Source organism: Harpia harpyja, chromosome 5, assembly GCF_026419915.1.
Source record: "Harpia harpyja isolate bHarHar1 chromosome 5, bHarHar1 primary haplotype, whole genome shotgun sequence".
Classification (NCBI taxonomy): Eukaryota; Metazoa; Chordata; class Aves; order Accipitriformes; family Accipitridae; genus Harpia; species Harpia harpyja.
Window position 1 is genome coordinate 32,770,522 of NC_068944.1, and position 25,117 is coordinate 32,795,638.

General features: G+C 43.5%; 1 protein-coding gene across 1 annotated transcript in view; it reads right to left on the reverse strand.

Annotated features, from left to right (window-relative positions):
- LOC128142357 (ethanolaminephosphotransferase 1-like) overlaps positions 1-16,972 on the reverse strand; it is a 59,694-nt gene extending 42,722 nt beyond the window's left edge. The window contains exon 1 of the mRNA XM_052788369.1: positions 16,872-16,972. Within this exon, the coding sequence (XP_052644329.1) occupies positions 16,872-16,928 (57 nt within the window). The 5' untranslated portion in view covers positions 16,929-16,972. The remainder of the gene's footprint in view (positions 1-16,871) is intronic.
- Positions 16,973-25,117: the final 8,145 nt, after the last annotated feature.

The window sequence follows — 25,117 nt, forward strand, 5'->3', positions numbered from 1 at the left end:
TTACCTCAGAAAAAAATGAATTTGCAGGTAAAACTAAAGTTTTCACTATTCTGTACGTATTTGCGGCTCCAGATGCTTTATTTTATACTGTATCTTTCAAACATTGATTATTACAACTGATTGATCTTTTGACGGTCAAGCGTGCATGCGAATTAACCCAGTCTGAACAGTCCGTGGGCTTTGCTTATATTTATGCCCAAAATAACAATAATACCAAGCCATACAATACCTCTGCCTATCGAATAGTCAGCTAGTACTTAATTCTCATGAGAACTATGGAAATCCTCTGAAAATGAAGAAAATTCAAAGTATCCATTAGCACTACTGAGGTTCCAGGTAATCGGGAATCTGCCCAAAGTTTCTCTGTAGCTATTGTCCATTTCCTTACCCCAACTGGTTTTCAAAGACTATGTGAGGTACATGATAATTTGCTGACCAGCAAATTCAGTGAATTCAGCCATACCTGGATAACAATGTGTAAAGCTCAAAATATGTGACCTTCACTCCTGCTCCTGCTTTGGCTTTCTCCTTCTCCCCTCTACCCCAAGCCTTCAAAGTCATGAATAAAATCACAAAATCCTAGTTAAATAACAACAGTAAAATGAGGCTTTCTACCCAAAGTACTCACTGGCTGTCCAGAACTATTACTTGCTCCCAGGAGAAAAAGAGGAAAAACAATCTCATTTCTTTAAAATTATTTTCTTATATAGAAAAGATAAGAGATTATATAGGAATTATATAATTTCTGTATTTTCTTAAATGGAAAATATAAGAGATTATGTAGTTTTCCAACATAGCTCTGCGTAATAGACACGAACATAAGACACAGTCAGCTTTTTGTTTGCTTGACAGTTTCCAAAGTCAAGCACCAAAAATCAACAAACCTTATTAAAAAGAAGTAGAATTACAGCCAGTTTCTGTCACCTAAAGGCGTTTCAAGACCCATCACACTCCGTCCTGTTCATTCCTATGTCTGTGGCTGAACCACAGTCCTCTGGGCGGGGAAGGAACATTCAGCAGATGTGCAGAAGAACGGAAATTTGCTCTTCCCTCGTCAGTAATCTGTTTTAGCCAGACCAAAGGAAACACCCATGGAAAAAGCATTCTGCTAGTTTTCTGCCATGGCAAAAATGAAACTTGACAAATAAAATCTGCTATACAGTTTAACACCCTGCTCCCAAGAAGCCACTAACCTCAAGGCCATGAAATCCTCAGGAGTTTAATGTTCATGGCTGCTCAGAAAAGCAAATTACTGAGTAACATGCTCACATTATGATCAATGAACATGAATGCAAGAGTGCACTGAACCTGATGTAAAAAAAGTACTGCCACTTTCTATTGCATAATTCTTTCCTTTTTAGGGCACTTTTACATTAAGAGACAGAAGTGGAGGATAAGCCTGTTGGAGGTTTTTAAGTGCAAGACGAGTGCTAATCAAACACTTTCGGCAGTAGAAAAGGGATCTTGGTTGTCTTTATGCAAAGAAGAAGGGCTTGGATTAATCAGAAAGCTTCAGTTAATTATTTTTAAAAGAAGTTTTAATAGTTGGGAGGGAACGGCAGTAGTGAGGGAATAGGAAAAAATGGCATTAATTGACTCCATCTTACTTCCAAGCTCAAAAATCCTTCTGCTGTTTTTTTTTAAATAGCTGATATCTCCTTGAAAGCCATCTGCTTTCCCCCTCTGTGTTAACAATGGCTTCTAGCAGAGCTAGAAACGAGAATACAGATAGCAGACACATGCGCACACATGCATGTTGACTCAGGTGGCACATGGAAGATGTGCTTTTACTCTGTGTTCCTGTGTCACAGAATAGAATCATAGAATCATAGAATCGTTTAGTTGGAAAAGACCTTTAAGATCATCGAGTCCAACCGTCAACGCAACATCACCATGCCCACTAAACCGTGTCCTGAAGTGCCACATCTACGCGTTTTTTGAACACCTCCAGGGATGATGACTCAACCACTTCCCTGAGCAGCCTGTGCCAATCCATGCCTGACAACCCTTGCAGTAAAGAAATTTTTTCTAACATCCCATCTAAACCTCCCCTGCTGCAACTTGAGGCCATTTCCTCTCGTCCTATCTCTTGTTACCTGGGAACAGAGACCAGCACCCACCTCACTACAACCTCCTTTCAGGTAGTTGTAGAGAGCGATAAGGTCTCCCCTCAGCCTCCTTTTCTCCAGGCTAAACAACCCCACTTCCCTCAGCCGCTCCTCATGAGACTTGCTCTCTAGACCCTTCACCAGCTTCATTGCTCTTCTTTGGACACGCTCCAGCACCTCAATGTCTTTCCTGTAGCGAGGGGCCCAAAACTGAACACGGTACTCGAGGTGCGGCCTCACCAGTGCCCAGCACAGGGGGACAACCACCTCCCTGCTCCTGCTGGCCACACTATTTCTGATGCAGGCCAGGATGCCATTGGCCTTCTTGGCCACCTGGGCACACTGCTGGCTCATATTCAGCCGGCTGTCAACCAACACCCCCAGGTCCTTTTCCACCGGGCAGCTTTCCAGCCACTCTTCCCCAAGCCTGTAGCGCTGCATGGGGTTGTTGTGACCCAAGTGCAGGACCCGGCACTTGGCCTTGTTGAACCTCATACAATTGGCCTCGGCCCATCGATCCAGCCTGTCCAGATCCCTCTGTAGAGCCTCCCTACCCTCAAGCAGATCAACCCTCTCTCCCAACTTGGTGTTGTCGGCAAACTTACTGAGGGTGCACTTGCTCCCCTCATCCACATCATTGATAAAGATATTAAAGAGAACTGGCCCCAAAACTGAGCCCTGGGGAACACCACTTGTGACTGGCCACCAACTGGATTTAACTCCATCCAGGGGATCCAGCACAGCATCAAGTCTGTACTGGTCAGCTGTGTTAGAGGGAAGAGGAAAGATGAAAGAATTACAGTGGAGGGGGAAAAAAGGTTAAACAGTAAGAAAAGTAAGAGTGACAAAAGAAAAGTAATTGAGAAAACAAAAGAGAGAAAAACGAGCCAAAGCAAAGGTTTGGCTACACAGAAGAAAGACAACTGTTCTGGAGTGGCAGAGCAGAGCCAACCCACTCATGGGTCAAAAGCTCATTCACAGTGACCAAGGTCTGCACTGCTAAATACAAGACGAATGGTACCTTCTGGCTCACATCCACACAGCTTACAAGTACCTCCCCTTATTGCAAACTGGTCACATCCCCACTTCACAGCATCTGCTGGAGGGGCTTTGGGCCTCATTATCTGGCCCTGCACACCTAACACATTATTAGCGTTGAGTATGTTTCAGTTCAAAGTATCTGAAGCAATCTGGAGACTGCGTTGTAACCCAGTAACATGGTATTTTCAGAGCATGGAAGTGAGCATTGCGTGCTGTGCATATTCAAAAATACAAATGCCCTTGTTGGGAGAGTGCTGAAGGATGGCAAAAGCCAAAAAATGGTGTGTACTGCCTCCAGAGTGGACTATTTCCAAAACAAAGCCTAGCTATTGTCTTAGAGAGACCTTCTCCGAAAGAAAAAAGAACCAGGAGTGAGCTAACTATCAATCAAAGCAGACAGCTGGATCTTCACTGGGCTCCCTGGCCCTCTCCAGCCTTGCACTGTGGAGGTATCCCAATAATAAAATTTTGGAATGACTACAATGAAGAGAAGAATACAAAGCATGTCTACACAAATTCAGAGTCAGGAGAGAAAGCAAGTGGCGAGAAATGTAGTTGCATTAACTGCTGGGAGATAGTTCTTTCAACTCAAGCTGCTCCTTATGCTAACAGACTATTCCTTTCCTGTACTTAAATTATCTTATTCCAGGTAGCACCATACTGTGCCATACAGTCACATACATTCAGAGATACAGAGTAAAACTGTTGTGAATTATTTACATTTGAATTGTTGGCATCAAAATGCCTCCGTAGGTTTTAATTTCATATTAGTAGCAACAAATTTGCAACACTTCACATTCCTGCCCAGAAATCAGGAAATTTTAATTTTTCATTAACTTCGTGAATCAGCACATGATTTATTATCTCCATTGTACACACTGGAAGACTGAGGCACAGATGGGCTGTGATTCACCCTAAGAGTATATAGCAAAGGATACTGCCACAATATTGATAGAGGTGTCATATTTATATACATAATTTAAGTATAAGCAATACCAGCGTATTCAAATAAAGTCTGCCCATATTAGCTCAACTTTATACTTGAGTGCACTTTTACAAAAGGAAATAAAGAAGTCTATTAAAAATGTAAAGGCTGAAAAGCTTCTTTCCCAGACAAATGAATGTTTAAAACAGCTATATATCAGATAGTAATCATGGTTTAGGTTGCAGTATATTCAATATATGGTTCTATGGTCCCTCGAATATTTCATGTGAAGTTAGATGCCTGTTATGGAAGAAGACACTAGCTGTTCCCACACGGAAAACATGAGAACCATCTAATGATATAAGGACTTGGTTGAAGAACATAAATATTGTGATACCTGCCCTTTTCCCGCAAGCAAACTCAGCCAAGTTGGGCATAGGTATGGAAGAGCCACAGGTGTACCTATGTGCTGATGTTCTAACAACTCAATGGTCCTGCAGGCTTGGGGAACTTCCTCTTAAGTCAAGCGTTCGTTGTATTTACGTTACCCATGCGAAAAAAATCTCCATCTTTTAGTAAGCAATACCTGGCAAAAGAGCAAATGATGGAAAAGGGTGAGAACATGTAAAGAAGTTACTATGAGATAACCAAGTGTTTGCCTCACAATGCACCACAGCAGATATGCCTGTGCATGTTGTTACCTCATGATGAGTATCTGATGAATTGAGGTAACCTCTGCCTAAATGTAAAAGGATAAGGTACTTCATATTTTCTGTGGGGGAAGCACCAAAATGAGAGCAGCTGAAATGCAGTAAGTTTCCCCACACCTTATTCCACATAAATTATCATTCTAGAATTAGTTCAAACTGTTATCAAACTTTCAAAGTGCTATCAAAGTTTTAAATTACCTTTGAACCTGTAGTCATTTACATCTGTTCAAAATGAATGAAAAAGGGAGGGGGAAACAAATCATTTTCTCCTCCTCCTCCTAAATTAACTTTTCATTAAGGTAATTGAAGACAGCCTAAACCAGCTGAGAATCAATACATCAAATTCAAAACAGGCAAAATTATGATCTTCAAACAAGTGATCTATTGAAAATAACAACTCTGCAAAGTGGTTTTCCACAATATTTGCATGATGGCATATTTCCACAATGTCACCTGGACATCTACTGATCGCTTCTCCAGCACATATAAACATGAGCTTGTCATTTGGCCTATACTTATACACAGGGACCTACATCACAGACGGAAAATTTTGAGGGATCTGCTGATGGAAAAGGTTTGAAAAATTGATCTTCCACAGCATATATTTGAAATAAAATAAGATTTAAGCAAGTGATGAGGTTTTACCGCCTACGATGTATGTCCCAGCTATCCCTCCCAGGGCCAGCACAGCACGGGTGGCCCCTTCCTTGGGTGCCCATGGGCAGAGGCTCCCAGGTGCTGAGGGCAGCGGCTGGGTCCCAGCCATGGTCCCTGGGAGCTTTCGGCCGAGCCTCTGCTGGTGGGACAGGACGGGCTGCCAGGCCCTGCCCTGCTGCCCCCAGCCATCATGGAACCCTGACAGCTACCAATACCTTCCTACGGCTTCTTTTACCACATTTTCTCTCCGATTATGCAATTTCACAGTACCTGTGTTTTGTAACTGACAGACAAGGGGCTAGGAGGAATGACGATGGATTGGGCAAGGGATATTCTCTTTTGCATTAGATGAGTTTTTTTGTGGTTTTGAAGGCTGCAGAATGACCCTCCCAATCCAGGGCATAAACCAGTCGCTATTCAAGAGAGCTCAGTGGGAACTCTCCCTTCTGGGCAAGTTTCTTCATACTTATGCAACATTTACTTGCCTTCTGTGGTACCTTACACTTCTGGAACCACACAAAAATTAAAGAAAATACTGAAATACTGACAAATCTGGAAACAATTTTCCATCCACCTTTCAGATTCCTAAATAGGTTAAATAAGAGGTTAAGGGTTTAATTCTACTTTATATACTTTTTTACAGATTTGTAGATGTTATGGGACACAGTTTTGGGTTTTAACAAAAGCTTCACAAAGGGAAAGAAGAGAAGTACGCTATAAACAATAACAGACCTATACAAAGTTGTGCATGCCAAATGAATTCCAAATGTTCAGCAGTTTGAAAGTGCTGATGTATTCCAAAACACAGTCCTGTTACTTCTAATAATAAAATTACTTTATGTTGTATCATCATTTAGTTAATTATTCATAATAATGGCTTGGATTTTGTATCTCCTATTGCTTAAATAGTTTGGACTACCCTGCCTTTCCCCCCATCCATATATATATATATATATATATATATATATAATTTTTTATTAGGTCACCAATACCTAAGTCCAGGAGTTATAAGCACCTAAGACACCTAAGGCTGAAGCATATAATGTATGAGTAGAAACTAAAGAACAGGGTTTGTAATTTAGCCTGGAAAAGAGTAGGTGGTAGTGGGCATGTAACTGCATCCTCAAGTGCAAATGCTTGTCTCTTTGGGGGTCTGAGGCTGTGGACTCTATTACTCAACAACTGCGCTGTCTGTACTAGGGCTGGATGTAGCTGCACTGTGAGGGAAGAGGCTGCCTGAGTTGGGCTCCTGAGTGGTTCTCTCCCACCTGACTTTGCCCCCTTCAGTTCCATTAGCCCATGCATACCTATAGCTAGGAAATATGGTTAAATTTTCCTCCCACCTTAAAGTATTCTTAGTAAAATATTCGAAACCCAATGTCATGGTTTGGGAAACTCAACCATTCTGGTTGGTATTACTAACTCATCGGGAAATTATTGTTACATAAACTGCTGTCCTGGGGATGCTTCTTTGTAAATGTGTACTTACCACTCAGACCTCCCCATTTTCAGGAATCCTGACACACGCACTGGGCCACACACCACATCCTGTCACTTAACGGAGTTATATACGAACCTAAGTCCATGAGGTCATGGGGCACATGGAGTTGTGGGTCAGGATAGGCTGCTCTTAGGGAGTCATGCCTGCTAGTGGAACATCCCCTTGCTTGCAGAGCAATGTCATCGCCTCAAGATCACAGACTCATGGGTTAGGATCACAGGATAATTCAGGTCAGAAGGGACCTCAGCAGGTCTCTAGTCCTACCTCCTTCTCAAAGTAGGCTCAGCCAGGAGCTCAAACTAGGTGCTTGGTGCTTTATCCAGCTGGACCTTGAAAAGCTCCAAGGATGGTGACCGCACAACCTCCCTGGGCAGCCTGTGCCACTGTCTCACTGCGTTCTTGAGGAAAATTTTCTCCTTATATCCTTATAGCGTGAAGATGTCTTGTTTCAGCTTGTGCCTGTGTCTGTTGTCTTCCCGCCATGCACCATTATAAAGAGCCTGGCTCCATCTTCTCAAGAACTTCCCCATAGGTGCTGGGGGGCTGCTGCTAGATGCCCCTGAAGATGTCTCATCTCCAGGCCTGTATTGGCTTTGTGTGGCAAGGTTTTGGTAGCAGGGGGGCTGCAGGGGTGGCTTCTGTGAGAAGCTGCTGGAAGCTTCCCCTGTGTCCGACAGAGCCAATACCAACCGGCTCTAAGACGGACCCGCCACCGGCCAAGGCTGAGCCAATCAGTGATAGTGGTAGCGCCTCTGTGATAACAGATTTAAGAAGGAAAAAAGTTGCTGGGACAAACAGAAACAGCAGCTGGAGAGAGGAGTGAGAACATGTGAGAGAACCAACCCTGCAGACACCAAGGTCAGTGAAGAAGGAGGGGGAGGAGATGCTCCAGGCACCGGAGCAGATTCCCCTGCAGCCCGTGGGGAAGACCATGGTGAGGCAGGCTGTCCCCCTGCAGCCCAGGGAGGTCCACAGTGGAGCAGATATCCACCTGCAGCCCGGGGAGGATGCCATGCCGGAGCAGGGGGATGCCCCAAGGAGGCTGTGACCCCATGTGAAGCCCAAACTGGAGCAGGCTCCTGGCAGGACCTGTGGACCCGTGGAGAGAGGAGCCCACGCTGGAGCAGGTCTTCTGGCAGGACTTGTGACCCCGTGGGAGACCCATGCTGGAGCAGTCTGTGCCTGAAGGACTGCACCCCGTGGGAAGGGACCCACGCTGGAGCAGGGGAAGCATGTGATGAGTCCTCCCCCTGAGGAGGATGAAGCAGCAGAAATAACGTGTGATTAACTGACCGTAAACCCCATTCTCCATCCCTCTGCGCCACTGGGGGGGGCAGGTAGAGAATCTGGGATTGAAGTTTTGCCCAGGAAGAAGGGAGGGGTGGAGGGAAGGTGTTCTGAGATTTGGTTTTATTTCTCATTACCCTACTCTGGTTGATTGGTAATAAATTAAGTTAATTTTCCCCAAGTCGAGTCTGTTCTGCCCGTGACGGTAACTGGTGAGTGATCTCTCCCTGTCCTTATCTCGACCCGTGAGCCCTTTGCTGTATTTTCTCTCCCCTGTCCAGCTGAGGAGGGGGGAGTGATAGAATGGCTTTGGTGGGCACCTGGCATTCAGCCAGGGTCAACCCACCACAAGGCCAAACAAGCCTCCGTCCCTCAGCCTCTCCTCACAGGAGAAGTGCTCCAGCCCCAACTACCCTGGTGGGCTCCACTGAACTTGCTCCAGTTTGTTGACATCTTTCTTGTATTGGGGACCCAAAACTGGACACAGTATTCTAGATGTGGCCTAGTAAAGGGGGGATAATTACTCCACCCTTACTTAATGGGCTGTGCTACTGTTAATACAACCCAGGATGCTGTTGACCTTCTTTGCTGCCAGGGCACACTGAGGGCTTGTGTTCAGCTTCCTGCCTACCTGTGCTGGTTTTGGCTGGGATAGAGTTAATTTTCTTCATAGCAGCTGATGTGGGGCTGTGTTTTGGATTTGTGCTGAAAACAGTGTTGACTGATAGTTCAGGGATGTTTTCATTACTGCTGAGCAGCGCTGACACAGCGTCAAGGCCTTTTCTGCTTCTCACCCCACCCCACCAGCGAGGAGGCTGGGGGGCACAAGGGGTTGGGAGGGAACACAGCTGGGACAGCTGACTCCAACTGACCAAAGGGGTATTCCAGACCATATGACGTCATGCTCAGCACATAAAGCTGGGGGAAGAAGGAGGAAGGGGGGGGACATTGGGAGTAATGGCATTTGTCTTCCCAAGTCACCATTATGCATGATGGAGCCCTGCTTTCCTGGAGATGGCTGAACACCTGCCTGCCGATGGGAAGTGGTGAATGAATTCCTTGTTTTGCTGTGCTTGCGTGTGCGGCTTTTGCTTTACTATTAAACTGTCTTTATCTCAGCCCACGAGTTTTCTCACTTTTACCCTTCTGATTCTCTCCCCCATCACACCATGGGGGAAGTGAGCAAGTGGCTGTGTGGGGCTTAGTTGCCAGCTGGGGTTAAACCATGACACTACCACAATCCCATCTGCCAGGAGTAAAGGGCTGATGGATCGCAGATCTGCTGACTAGCTATGCTTGAAATGTGGGATCTATGAGAGGCATCAGAGCGACAATACAACTGAGAGAGAAGCACATTTTGGGGCAAGAAGTCATAATGCGCTGGCCCCAACAGTGACATTCTTGCTCACTATGTGAGACTAGATAGATCTTACTCTTTACTGACAGGACTGTAAGAACCCAGACCAGGGAGAGCTGGAGAAGGGATAACACTGGAAGTCAGCAACCATTTTTCAAGCAATGGTAGTTATATTAGGGCTGCTGCCTAACTTGTCCTCAGGAAAAGGCTTTGTTTAGTGGGACACGCTCGAACACTTAACAACAAAGACAAAATGATGGAAAAGAACACAGAAATACAATTAAATATCAAGCAAGGGATAACAGAAGGCAGATGCACATTTGCTGCTGTAAAGGGACAAAGGTAGAGAGGCTGGCCCAGATTGGCAAAAGTACAAATCCTGCTAAAAAACAAAACCTGCACACTCTCAAGGAACTGCACAAAGAGATCCTTAACCATCTCTATTCAAAGAAGCTCTAACATGGCAAGGAAGTTGATTTCTACGTATTTTTTGTGCAGACTGCTCTTCTACAGTTGGTAAAAGGAAACAACAGCAGGATTCTGTGCTACAACTATTTGTGTGTGTGTACAAATGTGTTTTCAGAGGTGCCAGCAGCCCTTTAAAGATCAAACAGTAGACTAAATTCCCACGCAGCTGGAGCTCTGCCAGGGCGTGTACCTAAATATCTAGGGAAACCAAAGGAACCGCTCTAGGCCCAAAAGGGCAGACAGATTAAAAGTGGGTTGCAGTTTTCATGAGGGATGCTAAACAGGGGTTCTGTACCACATACACTAAACAGTTGTGTTATCTAGTATCCCAACGCACAAGAGATATTTCTCAGAAAGATGCAAAAACCCAGCTCCTGCCTCTACAAAACAACCCTCATAAGAATGGTTCCCCTAGATTTATAACAAATAATCCACATTCAAATCACAGATACATCTTTGCAATTAGTCTTCTATTAAAACATAGATTAATAAACAAAAATAAATACATATGAATACATAAATGTGTATACATGCATATCCTACACATAAAAATCCAATAAGCATTTCAGAACACTAACATCTCTTGATAAAGCAATAAAATGAAATTGTGGTTGTTATTTGCACTTTTACAAGACTCAACAAGGCATACAACTATTTATATCCAGCGTATTTGTCCCTAAAGTGGTCTAATGAACCTTGGTAAATCCATGGGCATAATGCTGCACATCATTGGGAAAAAAGTCCTTCAGGAATATCAAATGCAGCATCTCTGTGATGGGATTTCATTCTGTTGTTGGATCATTAGCATATGATATGTAGAAGGAAAATAATGATTACAGAGCTCTTGAAACGCTGTATTATGTCAGCTACCATTACAACAGGATGAGGAATAAGAAATGGTGTGTGCACGAAGGCTGTCTTTCAGAATTACGTAATTCAGTTGGCCCACAACTCTTCTACACATGAATACGCTGACAGAAAATGTAAGGCTAATAAATTATTTGTTTTATTTCACAGCTTTTAATTACAACACCAGTCTTCCAATCCATCAAAGTACTATGAAGAAGACTGCAAGATTTTATTTGTAGAACAGTGGGCTGTTGTGTCACCAGTTTTATGGAAGGTACAAAATGTTAGTTTCCATTGCCTCAAATATTCAAGGGTTTTATTAAACTGAGGTGGTTTGAAAAAACTAACTACAGCAGACAAAACTGATGATAACTGCTTTTAAGTAATACTTGGAATTAAAAATTAGGGAAAAAACCTAAAAATACTGTCTGCAAAAATACTATATAAGAAACATGTAATGTATGTACTCAACATATATAAAATTGTCCATGTGCAATCATGAACAGTATTAACTGTCTCCTAAGAAGTTCCAGATAAATATGCAAATGAAAGTCTCATCCTAAATTTTCAAAATCATGCAAAATCCTTGTGTTACCAGAGTCAAAAGCAAAACTCACGTTCAATCAATGTGAGCAGAACCCTTTAAGTTTCTTAATCTTATAGTTACACAGGTAGCCTTGGAAACACATAAAGAGTTAACAGAAATCCAGTCTTCTATCTGGACTGCTCCTGAACTTCCAGAAAGTAATTCGCTAGATTATACTCAACACACTTTGCTCTTCTGGTATAAGTCTGTATGAGAGAAACAATCAAGCCTTGAAACGTGATCATAATACATCTGATCTTGTTTCTCTAACGTACTAAAATGAGGGCTGGGATGTAACCTGAAAGGTCTTCTAGTCCAGCACACTCACCTAATGGAGGATCACGTTTAGCAGACGTTCAGGAAGCAGATCAAGTTACCATGAGGTAATGAGCTAGCTGCTTGCGATAAATGACGATGTCGGCAGATTAAAATAGAACACATTATCCAAAACTTTGCTAAAAAAGGTGTAAGCAACTGTTTATTAACACTCAACACTAGATTATAGATCCTCCTTCAGAGAAATCGAATCATTTCTTAAGACTGGTAAAACGATTGCACAATCCCCCTTAGTACCTGTTCCAGCGACCCTTTTCGATACAAGACTGACATAGCACCTGCCTTAAATTTCTCTTCGAGCAGGCGAAACTTACGTATTGTCTTTCTTTAAAAGGGCATGCATGAAGACTAAATGGCTGTTAGGCTCTTAATCCCACACTACTCAGACTGTTTCTCACAGTTCATCTTTTCTAAGCCTTAATATTCCTAATGCCGTTCCGTGGATTGTAAACTGTGTGCCAAAGCAACCACAACACGTTACTATACCTGATCAAGTACATCAGCTACAGGAGTATATGTAACCCTTTGACATATCTATGACACTTCACACTTAAGAGCTTTTTTTTCTTTATTACAACAGCTACAACGCTGCTGACACTCTGATCCCCAGGTATCTTTTTTGCAGTCTGTTGTCTCTTATTTTATGTTCAAAATGTTGATTTTCTTTCCCCTAAGCATTGTACCTTGTTTACTGAATTTCTTTGTATTGATATCTGGCCACTATATCCCTTTTTCAGGAACATTTTAAATCATAAGCCTATTCTTCAAAGTGCTTTAGTATCACATGAAAATTTCACAAGACTAATCTCCCTTCTGTTAATCAATGAAAGTATTGAGCAGCAGCACAGCTGGGACAGAGAGACAGCTCTGTTAGGTAGAATCCCATTTGATAGAACCTCTTACTTTGACAGAGAAATTAAAATTACTCTTTAGGGTAATGTGTTTCCATTTTACACCAATTTTGTCTTACTTACCTCTACCTACTTTACTTACAAGAATGTAGGACAATAGCAGAAGTCTCACTGAAATGAAACCACATATACCTCATTTACTGGCCTCCCTTCTCTGCACAGGGAGTTAGTTACCCTCTAAAAATGGCTTAGAGGATAGAAACAGTGTGGACATACCAAGATGAAAATGTGGAACCTTAGACCTTACTTTTTAATGTTATCTCTGATTTTTTAAATCATATTTTCCGAGGCCTATTCTTTGAGTCAAGCCTCTACAGTTTGTCCTTAGATCTCTTTTATTCTGAGAGAGGACAAGGTGTCAGAGTTTTCTGGCTTCGAAAACCTCCACGCATATGTGCTGTAGAAAAGCTGATTCAAGGCAGATTTGCAAAGGAAATCCTAAGATCACAGTGATGAGAAGAGGCAATGGCAACAAGAGCTCATCATTAACATTATTGCATTCTGGTGAGGAGGATAAAAATAAAGAACTAAATTCTGCTTTCATTTGTACTCATCACCTAGCTGTCTCAGAACTGCTTGTTTCCAACAGAAACCCAAACAGGCAGAAAAAAGGCAGCTGTGTAATTCCACGGGTGCTCCCCTAGAACTGCAAAAAGCTGATAACAGAAATATAAAAGTAAGAATGACAAGACCCAAACCCTACAATTGCAGTCGGTTGCAGCTTTTCGGCTGTGTCACTCCAGATCCTAGGGAATAGCACAAAATCCAAGTATCAGCTGCTTCTGCTCTGCAGTTGCAGCAAATCAGCCGAGCATACAACCGTCCTGAAATTAGCACCTGCCCACCTGCCCCACACGCAAAAAGACAGCAGAATTACCACAGCAGCAATACCCAGGGTTGCATCTGAACTGTCTCATCGCCACATCTCCACCTGTTCCCAGTGCACTTTTGAGCAGAAAAAGGAAAACTGAATCTGAATCTCCATTAACATGCAGAACAAACAGGAATAGATTGGTAAAGTGCAATAGCTAAGCCCTAAGGATCTGATGTCCATGCTATAAGGATTTCAGAAGGTTTTACACTGAACTGGTTCCAGTATCATACCATGGACTGAATGTATTGGGTGTTCTTGTGTGTTCCTAGTACATCTGGTTTAGGTTCAATCAAAGGGAATGCATTTTGTGTGCTCTGGAGCCACTCTGTGATGTAAACCAAAGTTTGGTAATTGGGGAAAACTTGCCTCAAAAGCATTATACACATGGACCTGACGATGCTAAAGGGTGCTTAAGTCTTTGCATTCATCAGGTCTGCCATTCCCTTTGCAAAGAACTGCACGGGTTTTGTTGCCAAGGCCCTCCTCCAACTGCGAACAGGAGACAGACAGTGCCTGAGACATACAATTGGGGCATTCATGGCAGAGAAATGAGTTCAGCTGTGCGAAAATTTTGAAAATTGAACAGTATTTTTTTCAGGCCAAACTTACCTTTATGAAAGGAGTTGATTACACAAATTATTCTTTTAAGCTGCATTATGATCAGCTCCAGATCAGCTCAGTGGATAAACTGTGCAAAGTGTGGAGCATATTAACCCACTGATACTAGCGCAAATATAATCCTGCAATGTCATGCACAATGGAGACATGGATGCCCCTACCTAGTTTCCTTGGCACACTTCAGGTCTGGAAGCAATACATTGTTTTAGCTCAATATTGAACATGTGCTAATAAATCCTTTATGAGATTATCTAGCTCTTCACCCATGTATCCCTCCACTGTACTCTAGAGCTGGGTCCACCAGGAAACACACTACAGAGATAGCTAGGTGGTTGTAAAAAGAGGTAACCTATGTCTGCTGGGCACAGGAATCCGAATTTAGGGCCAGTCCTGTTGAGTAGGCAGCAAAGGCAGCAGCAACGTCCTCAGTGGGGCTGGGAAGCTGGAGAGGCAGGATGAGGTGAGGCCCTAGGCTGAAGGGGTGAATGGAGGAGATGGCAGCCAGAGGGCAATAAGAGGTTGAAGAGCATGTCTCAGGCCTGGGAGGTGGTGAGAACAAAGCTGTGGTTGTGGTAGCAGCCCTGGGCATGGGAGGGCGAGGCGGGCGAGGAGGCAGGGAGTCGATTATGACAGCGATTAGCATCTCCTTGCCTCTCCTTGCTGCACAACTTTTGCATTTTTGGAGGACTTCAACCCATTGTGAGCAGCACTTCAGGAATGGGCAGAGCTGCCATCACCTGCCACGTCCTCCAGCAACCTGGAGCACCATGAAAATGGTGCAGATACTGCACCAGCTCGGCAGCACTGACCTCACGCAGCTGTATTTCTTTGGGTGTAACCTGAGTCATTTGGATTTATTTATTTATTTCCAAGATGTCCCTGTCCCAAGTCACCTTGGATAATAAAGAACTGAAGATTTGATTTCACCTTTCTAAAACCTGTACTTACCATAGTTTTCGAGAACATAGCTGAACAGATACTTCTTAAGTGTATTGGCTGATTCCTGTAGTTAACAAAACTACCCAACATATTTTCCGGCCTTTGCAATGCTCCCAAGAAACCAAAGTAATTTTAATACACTCAACTAAAATGTTTTAATATGTGATTCTGCCTTTTAGTAATCATTTGCCATTCGTAAGTACTACACAATGATTACAAGTTTTAAAAAAAAGTTATCTTGATTCTTCCCCATCTGCACTTGTTTGCAGCTACTTTCATTCAACTGATAAGGAAGAAGGTAATACAAGTGTTCCTTATATTTGTACTACAAACTCAAATATTTTAGAAAAGTTACTTAAATAATAATGTCTGTTTATGCTAAAAATAGCTTTTTATTTTTCCTCTGGTGATCTCAGTCAAGGCTGCGGCTCCACCGCTCAAGCACAGACCTGTGCAACTTTCGCCCAGTGGCCAGATGCAGCTTGCAACATGTTTTATCCCACTCAGGCTGGAGACACACAAACAGGTTGGTACATTTTAACAAGCTGCTGTGCATAGCAAGTTCCTAGCAACTGACCTGGAGAAGGCTCTTGAAACCACAGTTACTCCACCATCATTCACCCTGAAGTGAGCAGGCAGAACTGCCGGCCTGGGCAAGGGAAGGGCTGGGTAGGAGCCCAGAGAAACCGAGTCCCATGGTTGGAGGCCAGGTTGGGAGCGCACGTGGTAAAAGCAGTAAGGCAAGAAGCATGGGGAGCATGGGGTAGGGGCTGCTTTAGGAAACCGAACATCAAATAAAAGGTTGGGCGTTGTGCTGGTGGAAGCTGGCATGCCTCCCATGCCTTCACCAGGGAGCGGGGTGAGGGGGTGTGAAGAGGGTGGCATGGCCCGATTCAGACACCTGCACCTCAACTAAAGCAAGTCTGGATAATCCCCTGCAACACATCTGCAATGTCCTGGCAACAAAACCCAGGTATCTCATAAGTCTACAACGTACCATTGGTAAATCAAAATATCTAATGATCCACCCATTCATTTGAATTCTGCAGGCCTGTTATTTGCAAACATGAGGTTTAGTTCAAATTACTTAAACTAAGCTTTTTTCCCTGGCTTTCTTATTTATTCCTCAAAGCCAAAGCGCTCCTGTGTACGACGAATTTGCATAGAGCCAGACAAGCACCATCAGTGCCCACTTTCTTACAGAAATACCGAATTACTCCTAACCCGTGTTTCTTTAAAACGTGCAGGGTTTTTAAAAGTATTGCTACTCACTTAAAATCCAGTCAACTTTGTTCCCACCGAGACCTGCCACTTCGTAAACACCCCGTTCCCATCCTCATGCTCACTTGATCTTGAGCAAGACCCCGGCCAGGCACAGGGCACCCTGTCTGCGGCTGGCCGCTGACCGAGCAGGCACAGGTGGGAGGCCGGCGGCCCCTCCAGCGGCGCAGGGATGGGATGGGATGGGATGGGATGGGATGGGATGGGATGGGATGGGATGGGATGGGCCGGCCGGGGCCGCACGCAGAGCAGGGCCGGGCGCTCAGCCGCCCCGGAGCGGAGCCAACTGCGCCCGCAAGCCCGAAGCCCGGAGCCCTCCGGAGCCCCGACACGCCAAACCGGGAGGACCAGCCGCAGCAGGGGCGGCCGCACGCCGCTTCCCCCCGCACCGCCCCGCACCGCCCTCCGGCCCCCGGCTGTTACCTTGTACCGGCGGAAGCCGTCCAGCTGCCGGCCGCTGACATACCGCCACCGCCACATCGCCCCGCCGTGCTCCGCGCCGCGCCGGCAGGGGAGGCAGGGGAGGGGAGGGGAGGGGAGGGGAGGGAGGCGGCGGGGCCGGGGCCGGGGGCGGGCGGAGGGCGACTCCCCGGCCGCGCCCCTCGGGCTGGGGCCTGCAGCCCGCTGCCGGGCGTCCGCGGGGCCACCCGCGTCCCGGCGCGGCGGGGGTGCGCGGGGCCGGGGTGCCCCGCGGGGCCGGGTGCCCGCCGGCGGTGGCCTCTCGCCGGGCGGCTCCCGCCCCGCCGCGCCCGTGGGACCAGGCGTTTCCCCGCGGCCCCGGTACACTCCTCCGGCCTCGGTGCCAGCCCGCCATTAGCGTCTTTTATAAACCTTTCATTTCCTCACGGTACCCGGTACCGGGGATCGTCTGCAGCAGCCTCCCGTGGTCACAGCGAGCCGTAACCCAAGTAACGTCGCAGCATCAGGCCCCGAAACTATTTTTCTGGCTAAAGGTGTATTAAAGATGCCGTGTTTACAGTACACGTGAAGGTGTGCCTGTGGAGACAGTATACAAAACAATGTTATTTAAGTAATGTGTTCTAGAAACAGGTGACACTGAGGATCAAAGATTTTACTGGCATTCCTTTCCAGCAATCATCTGCCTCTTGCATCTCTTTATTAAAACACCTGCACCAGAGCCCTTCATACCACATCACTTTGCAGCACGTTCTGCACCTTCTGATTTCCGGGGAAGCAAGGCACTGGTGTAGGCAAAAGACTGGAAGACATCAGGAGTAATGTTTCAGCTGCAAATGCATTTAAGCATACAGCAATTACAGCTTGTGTTACCTTCACTGTACACTATTAGAGGGAGAGTTGAAATCACACACATCAGGGTCTGAGACCTTATTGACCAAATGGAATCTATCCAGAAAGGAAATCGATTAAAATCCATTAATCGCAACCCACGAGCTCTTCCAGGCACCTAATGCATTGTGAGAGCCAGTGTTATTTTACAAACTGTGCAGGTTTGATAGGAATTACATACAAGTTAAAATCGCTAAGTGCAAACTGTATACAATTGTTCTTGTTCTGTATTATTAGCTACACATTAATCTCCTGAGATGTGCTTACACCTACATTCTGCTTCCAGCAGCAGCATCTAAACTTCTGCTCTTGAAAACAACCCAGAACTGTAGCACTCGGCTTCAGGTTACTGAGTTAAAGCTTGATTCCAGTTAGGAAAGCTAAAGTGTTTGGAGCTCCTATTTTTCAGGAGCCAACTCTAATCTTAAATAGTGTTCATACCCTGGATTTTTATTTGGGATCCCCTTCACCTCTCATTGTTACTATCGTGTTTTTAAGTTGTATTATGCTATTGAATTAATCTACAAGGGAATCTAAGAAAAGACGCGTGACTACTACTGTGCTCAGCGCAATTTTTTTATGCAAGTTACTAAAACTGACCAAACTATTTTATAGTTATCACTTTCATTTCTTAACTCCAACACTCATAAGTCTCAAACACAAAAGCACAAATTTGGGTGAACAACTATTAGCAGTGTGATGGACAGTGGTAGACAAGGTGCTTGCTTTTCTGAAAGCTAGAAGGTCGCAAAGTGTTTTTTCTCTTTGCAGGCCTCTAAATTTTTGTTAAAAGAAGATGTGCTGTCACGAAGATACAGATATAGAATATATAGAGATATAGCAGATACAGAGCACAATTTTTATTTCCTGTTCTTCTCTCAAAACTGTATTGGTGATAAATGAAACACTTTTTGAAAAAACTGTCATAAATACTCCACTAAACAGAGAATGTAAAAGACTGCACATATGTAAAAATGCAATTTCATGATTCATACCTCAGCATGTTCTGTGTCTGCTAAGGAGCACGTCGAAGGAGGAGGCAGTGTTAGATAAGCTATACTGAAGAGAGGGAAACAGAGTGGTGACTGGGTATGGAACATCACAGAGCAAGCTATGACACAAGTAACACTTGAGAATACTGTGGAAATTATACTGACATGTGTTAGCCTTTGAATTAAGAACCTTCTTTGATTTAGGCATCACGATTCATATGAATGGTTGGCCCTTAAGACCAAGCACGCAGGCTATCGAAGCCCAGGTGTAAGCAAAACCCACAGCCACGTGGTTTACTGCTACACCCGATGTTCTCACTGTTTCCATGCGTACCCATGTATATGTTTAGAGGTTATTCTATGGTTATATTTTTCAATCTGAGATGTTTTAGAGTTCTTTTCCGGACAATTGTTTGAGCTGTGATCCAAGCTGTCCTACATGCAGGATTGTGGGAAAAGCAGTGAAAGCAGCCTTAGTGCTGTAGCACATTCTCTTGTGTCTTTTCTGAGTTGTAGCCTGAGTAAAGAGGAGCTCTAACTGGCACCAGCACATGAATATTATAACCTGAACAGACTGCCATTTCATGAGCTTGAATGTGGATGAGACGAGCATTAAGACAAAAGCCCAAATCAGAGAACAGTTAACTTTCATTATAGAAAAAGCTTAAGTTTTTTAACAACTGTGGCTGGGACATTTGTGACAGTTCAGACTTTACTAAGTAAACGTCCCGAACACAGCTTTCTGCAGCTCAGGGGGAAATAGCTCAAAGCCAGATTTTAATCCAGTGAAATCAGCCAGGGAATTCTCAGGTCTTCAGTGCTGTTTACTAATTATGTGTAGTACTGAGAGGAAAGCAGTGATTTATTTTGAAAGAGCGGGCATATTCTACCACTGGTACATGCAAGAAAAAGTTAAAAAGAGAGCTGTTCCACAGATACAAATGGTATTTAAAAAGAAAAAAAAAGAAACCAAACATCAAGACAAGTTATATTTTCAATCCATCAAAATGGTAGGCAGAAAGATGAGGGCTCAGGACAGCTTAGAATAAATGCTTGGCTTTCGGTTTTCACTCTCTCTGTTACACGTTATATTAATAAAGTAATAATGATGGAGCTTCTTGCATAGGGGAGACTGCCTAGTATGGCAACTTTGGCTTTTAATAATTTATGACAGTGTCTTGTTTATTCCCCAACTTAAAGCTGCCTGCTATGCAATAGCCTTTATCTGGAAGGCATCTATTAGTACATTCCTGCCTACTTCAAGAAGTAAGAAAAAGCAGAGAGAAATCATGCAGAGAGCAAACCCAAAATGATCAGCTGCCAAAGCAGCTGAAGAAGGGACTAATGTACTGGGAGGAACAGGTAAAGAGGGAGCAGTGTGGGACACCTCAGTTTCCCCTCATATGCATTAACACATAGGACTCAGGCAGTGCTTCCCTCCCCATCACTGCATGGGCTAGCATAAATCTGTTAAAATCCAGGATGTCTATGCTGTAAAAGAAGAAAGTTTTTCTAAGGTGGCTAGAATCAGTTTAGAGGCTCAATTTAAGTTTCAGGCTCTTTGTAAGTTTATCATGGTCTGTTAACCTGGTTTATAATTCATGGCTATTTAACCTAGTATTAATACTGAATGCTAGAAAATGATCACATCTATCCTCAAAAATTGCTGTATCAGTTCCAAAGCCAGTTGTCCATTTGCAGTTTCAGTTTGCCCGTGGGCAGGTAAGCTCCGTGAAGGTAGACTTCTACTGGGAGTTCACTAAAGGACCTTACAGATGACCTCCAATTTTGTTTGAATGAGAGCTACTTCTACTACATCAACAACAGTATTCAAAAACCAGTTTGTGAATTTCAGAATATGGCTAGAATATGGCTAATGGTTAGAAAACAAATGAAGCAACTTAAGTAGTGTAACCAGATTACGGCTTGTTAGCTATTACAGGGCTTGCAAGCAATGCAAATGCAGTGAGCCACTGCTGCGTCCCACAGTCCTCCCTCTGCCTTCGTTCTAGAGCACACCTGGTGCGCTGGGCCTCGTGCAGGGGAAACGGCCACCACGTCAGTGGGCACTTGGCAGTGAGACATGTAGGATTCTGCAGATACGTGACATACGGCCTGGCCATAGTGGCACGTCTGGTCCCCACGGTCTGTATTTAAGAGTCTCTGTGACGCTGGAGTTAGTTAAAAGCGATGGATATTACGGTGTGGAGGATCACACAGCTCAGGGACAAGGCGTGCCGAGTATCATAGGGTATTCCTTGTGCTGGATGCATCTGGGTGCCACCCTACAGCAAGGGGACAGGTGATTCTGGGCAGGTACAGGCTCCCGTGTTCCCAGCAGATGCAGTCTGTACGGGGATTCTCATGATGACTTTCCTACCTGGAAAGGAAAAGTCATTTGTTCTGAAAAGAGTTATGTGTCAAAATAGAGTGAGCAGATGCTGTGCAACAGCAGTGTTTCTGCACTGACGCATGGTAACTTGCTCCTTAGCAAGTCAGCTCTTCCCAGTTCTGGCCTGTTCATCGCACTGAACAGACTGTACAACATTACCCTCAGAGTAAAGCAGGCACATAAATGGAAAGGAAATTTTTAAAGATGGAAGGAGTAACAGCAAAAAAGTAGGGTCTTGGTTTGGGGAAATGTAGGTAGTGGCAGGACTGTACTTTTTGGTTCTTAGCTGCTTTATGGCAAATTTTGGAATTTGGAGGTAGCCACTCCTGAGATTAACCTGTGGGACTCATCATCACAGAGGACCCTTTAAACAGACAGCTTAATCCCTGTTTCCTGTGCTGCAGATCACAGCTGCTTAGAGGTTTGCTCTGTATTGTCACAGTGATGAAAGAAAAAGTCAAACAAAATATCACATAAGAGTCACTAGTCAATATACTATACTAATAAATAAAACAGGCTTGAATCCATTGTCGGGCTCTGAGGGCAAGTGGCATGGTACATCTTGTGACCATGTAATTAAACTCTTTCCCAAGTCAGGGCAGCCTTGTCCATACCACCTATGGAAAACAAGTTCTGGCTTGTCCTATCATCTCCTAAACAGTGCCAGGGGCACTGCTTGGGAATACGCCAGCTGGGAGGGCCTGATCAAGGCCAGGGAGCCTGCTGGCAACTCACCAAGGGCAATCACAGGGCAGTACTCAAGCCTGTGCTCTGGCTCCCTCCAGTCTGCTAATGGGAAAGCCTGCTGAGCACTGGACCCAGCTCTCCACACCGCTTACATGTTTACCTTCTTCCCAGCTCTGCTTTGAATTATGCCAGCTCCCTTCAGGCTGCTGTGGAGCAGCTAGCCTCAAACAGTATGGATGCACACGAATCCATGCCAATCATCAGCCTTCTTCCCCTCACCAGTATAGATATGCTGGGCTTAAGTGATGCTTAAGATGAACTTTTCAAACTGAAAAGATCTTGACTGTAGACAGTCAGCAGACCCCATCCACTTTTCAACATACTCTTCCTTCTTGGGCATGGCATTGCTTCAGGTTTTTCAAGAACAGTCTTTGTCAAGTCTTCAACACAAGAGTACACCATAGTCATGATAAAACCAATTATGCTAAAGTAGTATTAATACTGGACCTAAAAGAGGAAATTCAGTTCCTGAAGTTACTAAAATGTATTACGTGCGGTGTTATCAGTACCTCAGTAATCTTAAAATCTTGTTGAATTAAACTAACAGGAAGAAGTTGGGTGGGAGTAAACTGGTCTAATGACTGAAGTTTAAAAAGTGCCATTTTTTCCAGCTCTGAATATGTGCCTGCATTTTTTTTTCACCAGTTAGAGCCAAAACAGAGTACTGTGATAATAGATATTCAGTTTCAGCCTGGAAAATCTTATTTTATTTGCGTTTATCTCATTAAACTAGAGAGACATATTATAAAAAGCAGGCAAATACGTTTCCCAAATGTTACTGTCTGCCAGAAAGTTACGTACTCATATTTCTTTTATAGCATTGAACACAAAGACATAGCAGGAGAAGACATAAAAATGTCAGCGATCATAAGATGCCATAGGCAGCAGCTTGGTGGTGGGATGCTGAGACGACCGGGCTTGTGCCCAGCACGCAGCCACCTTGTGCTGGTCGGCAGCTGGGAAGCCCCTGAAGCTGGAGCCCCTCATGGCTTTATGGGCCAGGGGCAAGGGCTGGTAAAAAGATGCTTCCCGGGTATGTTGATTCATTTAAAACCTATTTTTGCTTTTGATTCTTAAATGATCTGCTATTAATTTTTAATTTGCATGAATGTAAGAACTTGACTGTTTACTTCACTAAAATCTGGCATCCTCTGAGGGTTTTGGGTTTTTTTAATTTTTTTTCCGCAAGTTTACAGCTTGCCTTGGCATAGCCGTGCATTGTACCGTGAAATGGTACAATTTAATTTATAGTGGAACTGACACTGCAGCTTTGGGATTAAGAAGTCTGAAGTGTTTCATGTTGTTTCCTAGGAAACCTTAGAAAGCCTGGAATCATCAAACTGTAACACAGTCTGCAGAAGAAAATGTTATTTTGGATCTGGGCTGAGGATCTGCCTGTGATCTAGCCTAGGCCTTGGGATCACCTCTTGCCTGATAGATTCATAAAAATCCAGCTGACCCTGAAAGACAAACTCTAAAATACTTAACGAGTTTTTCCTCATCTGTCTCATCCCAGTTAAGTGGCTGGGATGTTTGTGACTTTTAAAACTTTACTAAGGAAATGACTCAAACGAAAAACCTTTCTCTATGTTTGAATTTGACATTGTCCGTACCAGGCTTTATACACTGGAAAGCTTTTAAAGCTGTAACTGTAACTTAATGGTCGGCAAGAGGAAATGAGTCCATAAACCCATGTTAGAATGAAGGACAAGCACGTTCAATCAAGATGAACAAGTTCTCCAAACTTTTTCAGTAATTTAAGCCTCCTTGTCTTTTGATTCATTTGTATAAAATACATTTTGTTTCTTTGAGGGAGAAGTTCCTTCTACACATGGATTGAGAAACATCGATGCAATCAACAGCACCCCTGACAAATAAATGCTCTTTTTTCTGGACTTCACTAAAGAAATCCAGTTTTATTGTTAACAGGAATTTTATATTTTTTGGTGATTTTCATGCAACAAAAATACAAGAAGTATAAAATTTCTTAATGTTCCCTGAGCAGCAGTAAATTCGATCTTGAACACCCACATGGTCAATCAGTGTATCAGATAAAACAGTGAACTCAAACTATTATTTAAGCCTGTGAGAACACAGAGATGCTTGTGTTATATAGATGAAAAAACAGTTCTTCAAAAATTAGAGAGCCAGTTGCATTAACTCTGACTTCCAAAAGTATAATGCACAGAAATTTTTAACAGACTTGAAGAATAATGTACTGGCATTATGAAACTTAAGCTTTTGTCAAGAAGCTCAGCATCTATTCTTTCTCCACAGAAACATTATTTAAAAAAAAAATCACAGCTTTATTTTAATTTCTAATATATGGGGTGGTTTTCTGACCCATTTCCTCTATTTCCATGTCATTTCAGTACTTCTTTGTGAAGAACATGAGAACAAATAAAGGAAATCTATTGACTGGGTCACCTTCTTGGGATTCTACACAAGTAAGTTCCTCCCAGGTGAGAGCACCCTGGAGTCCTCAGAAGGAGATTATGTACAGAAAAAAATAATACACTCACTAAGCAGACCAGACTTCTGTGGTCCATGTATTTCTCTGTGGTTTAGCTCTAACACAGACTGTTTAACTGAATAGTGCAATAACATACTTGTTCAAATACTAAAGAAAACCACTTTGATGATACATAATAGAATTCATTTGTCAGTCTGGTAATTTCGGAAGAAATGCTGCAAATTTTTGGAAGGATGAGAACACGGTGCTTTTAATTCTGTTTTGAACATAACTATCAAAGACAGTATGGGGTTTGGATTATGATGTTTCTGGCTCTCCTCTCCTTGCAAAATCCACTTTAATTAGTGGCAGTTTCATAAAGGGAATGTGAGATGGGTATTGGCCACAGGGTGCCTTGGAAAAAATACAAACCATAAACTATAGACATAGATACATGTAATTAGGGTTTAATAATAAAAATGCAGTCATACAGTACCTTCTATCAAAATATAAGTGCTTTATAAATTCTAATTAAGCTATGAGATACAATTATTTTACAAAGATTTATTATTCTTAACAGTTTAACAGCAGCATGACAGCCTAAGTGACCTTCTTGAGAACACACAAAAAGCAGTAAAAAATAACCTATCTGTCCCTTTTCTGTTTCCACTGGTATCAGAAATACATTTTCAAAGGTCATCAGCCTTTTCTTCCCTCAGTTAGCTGCAATTACCGTTTTATGGAAGAGAAGGTCTATTCAACGCAGTTTCAATTCCAA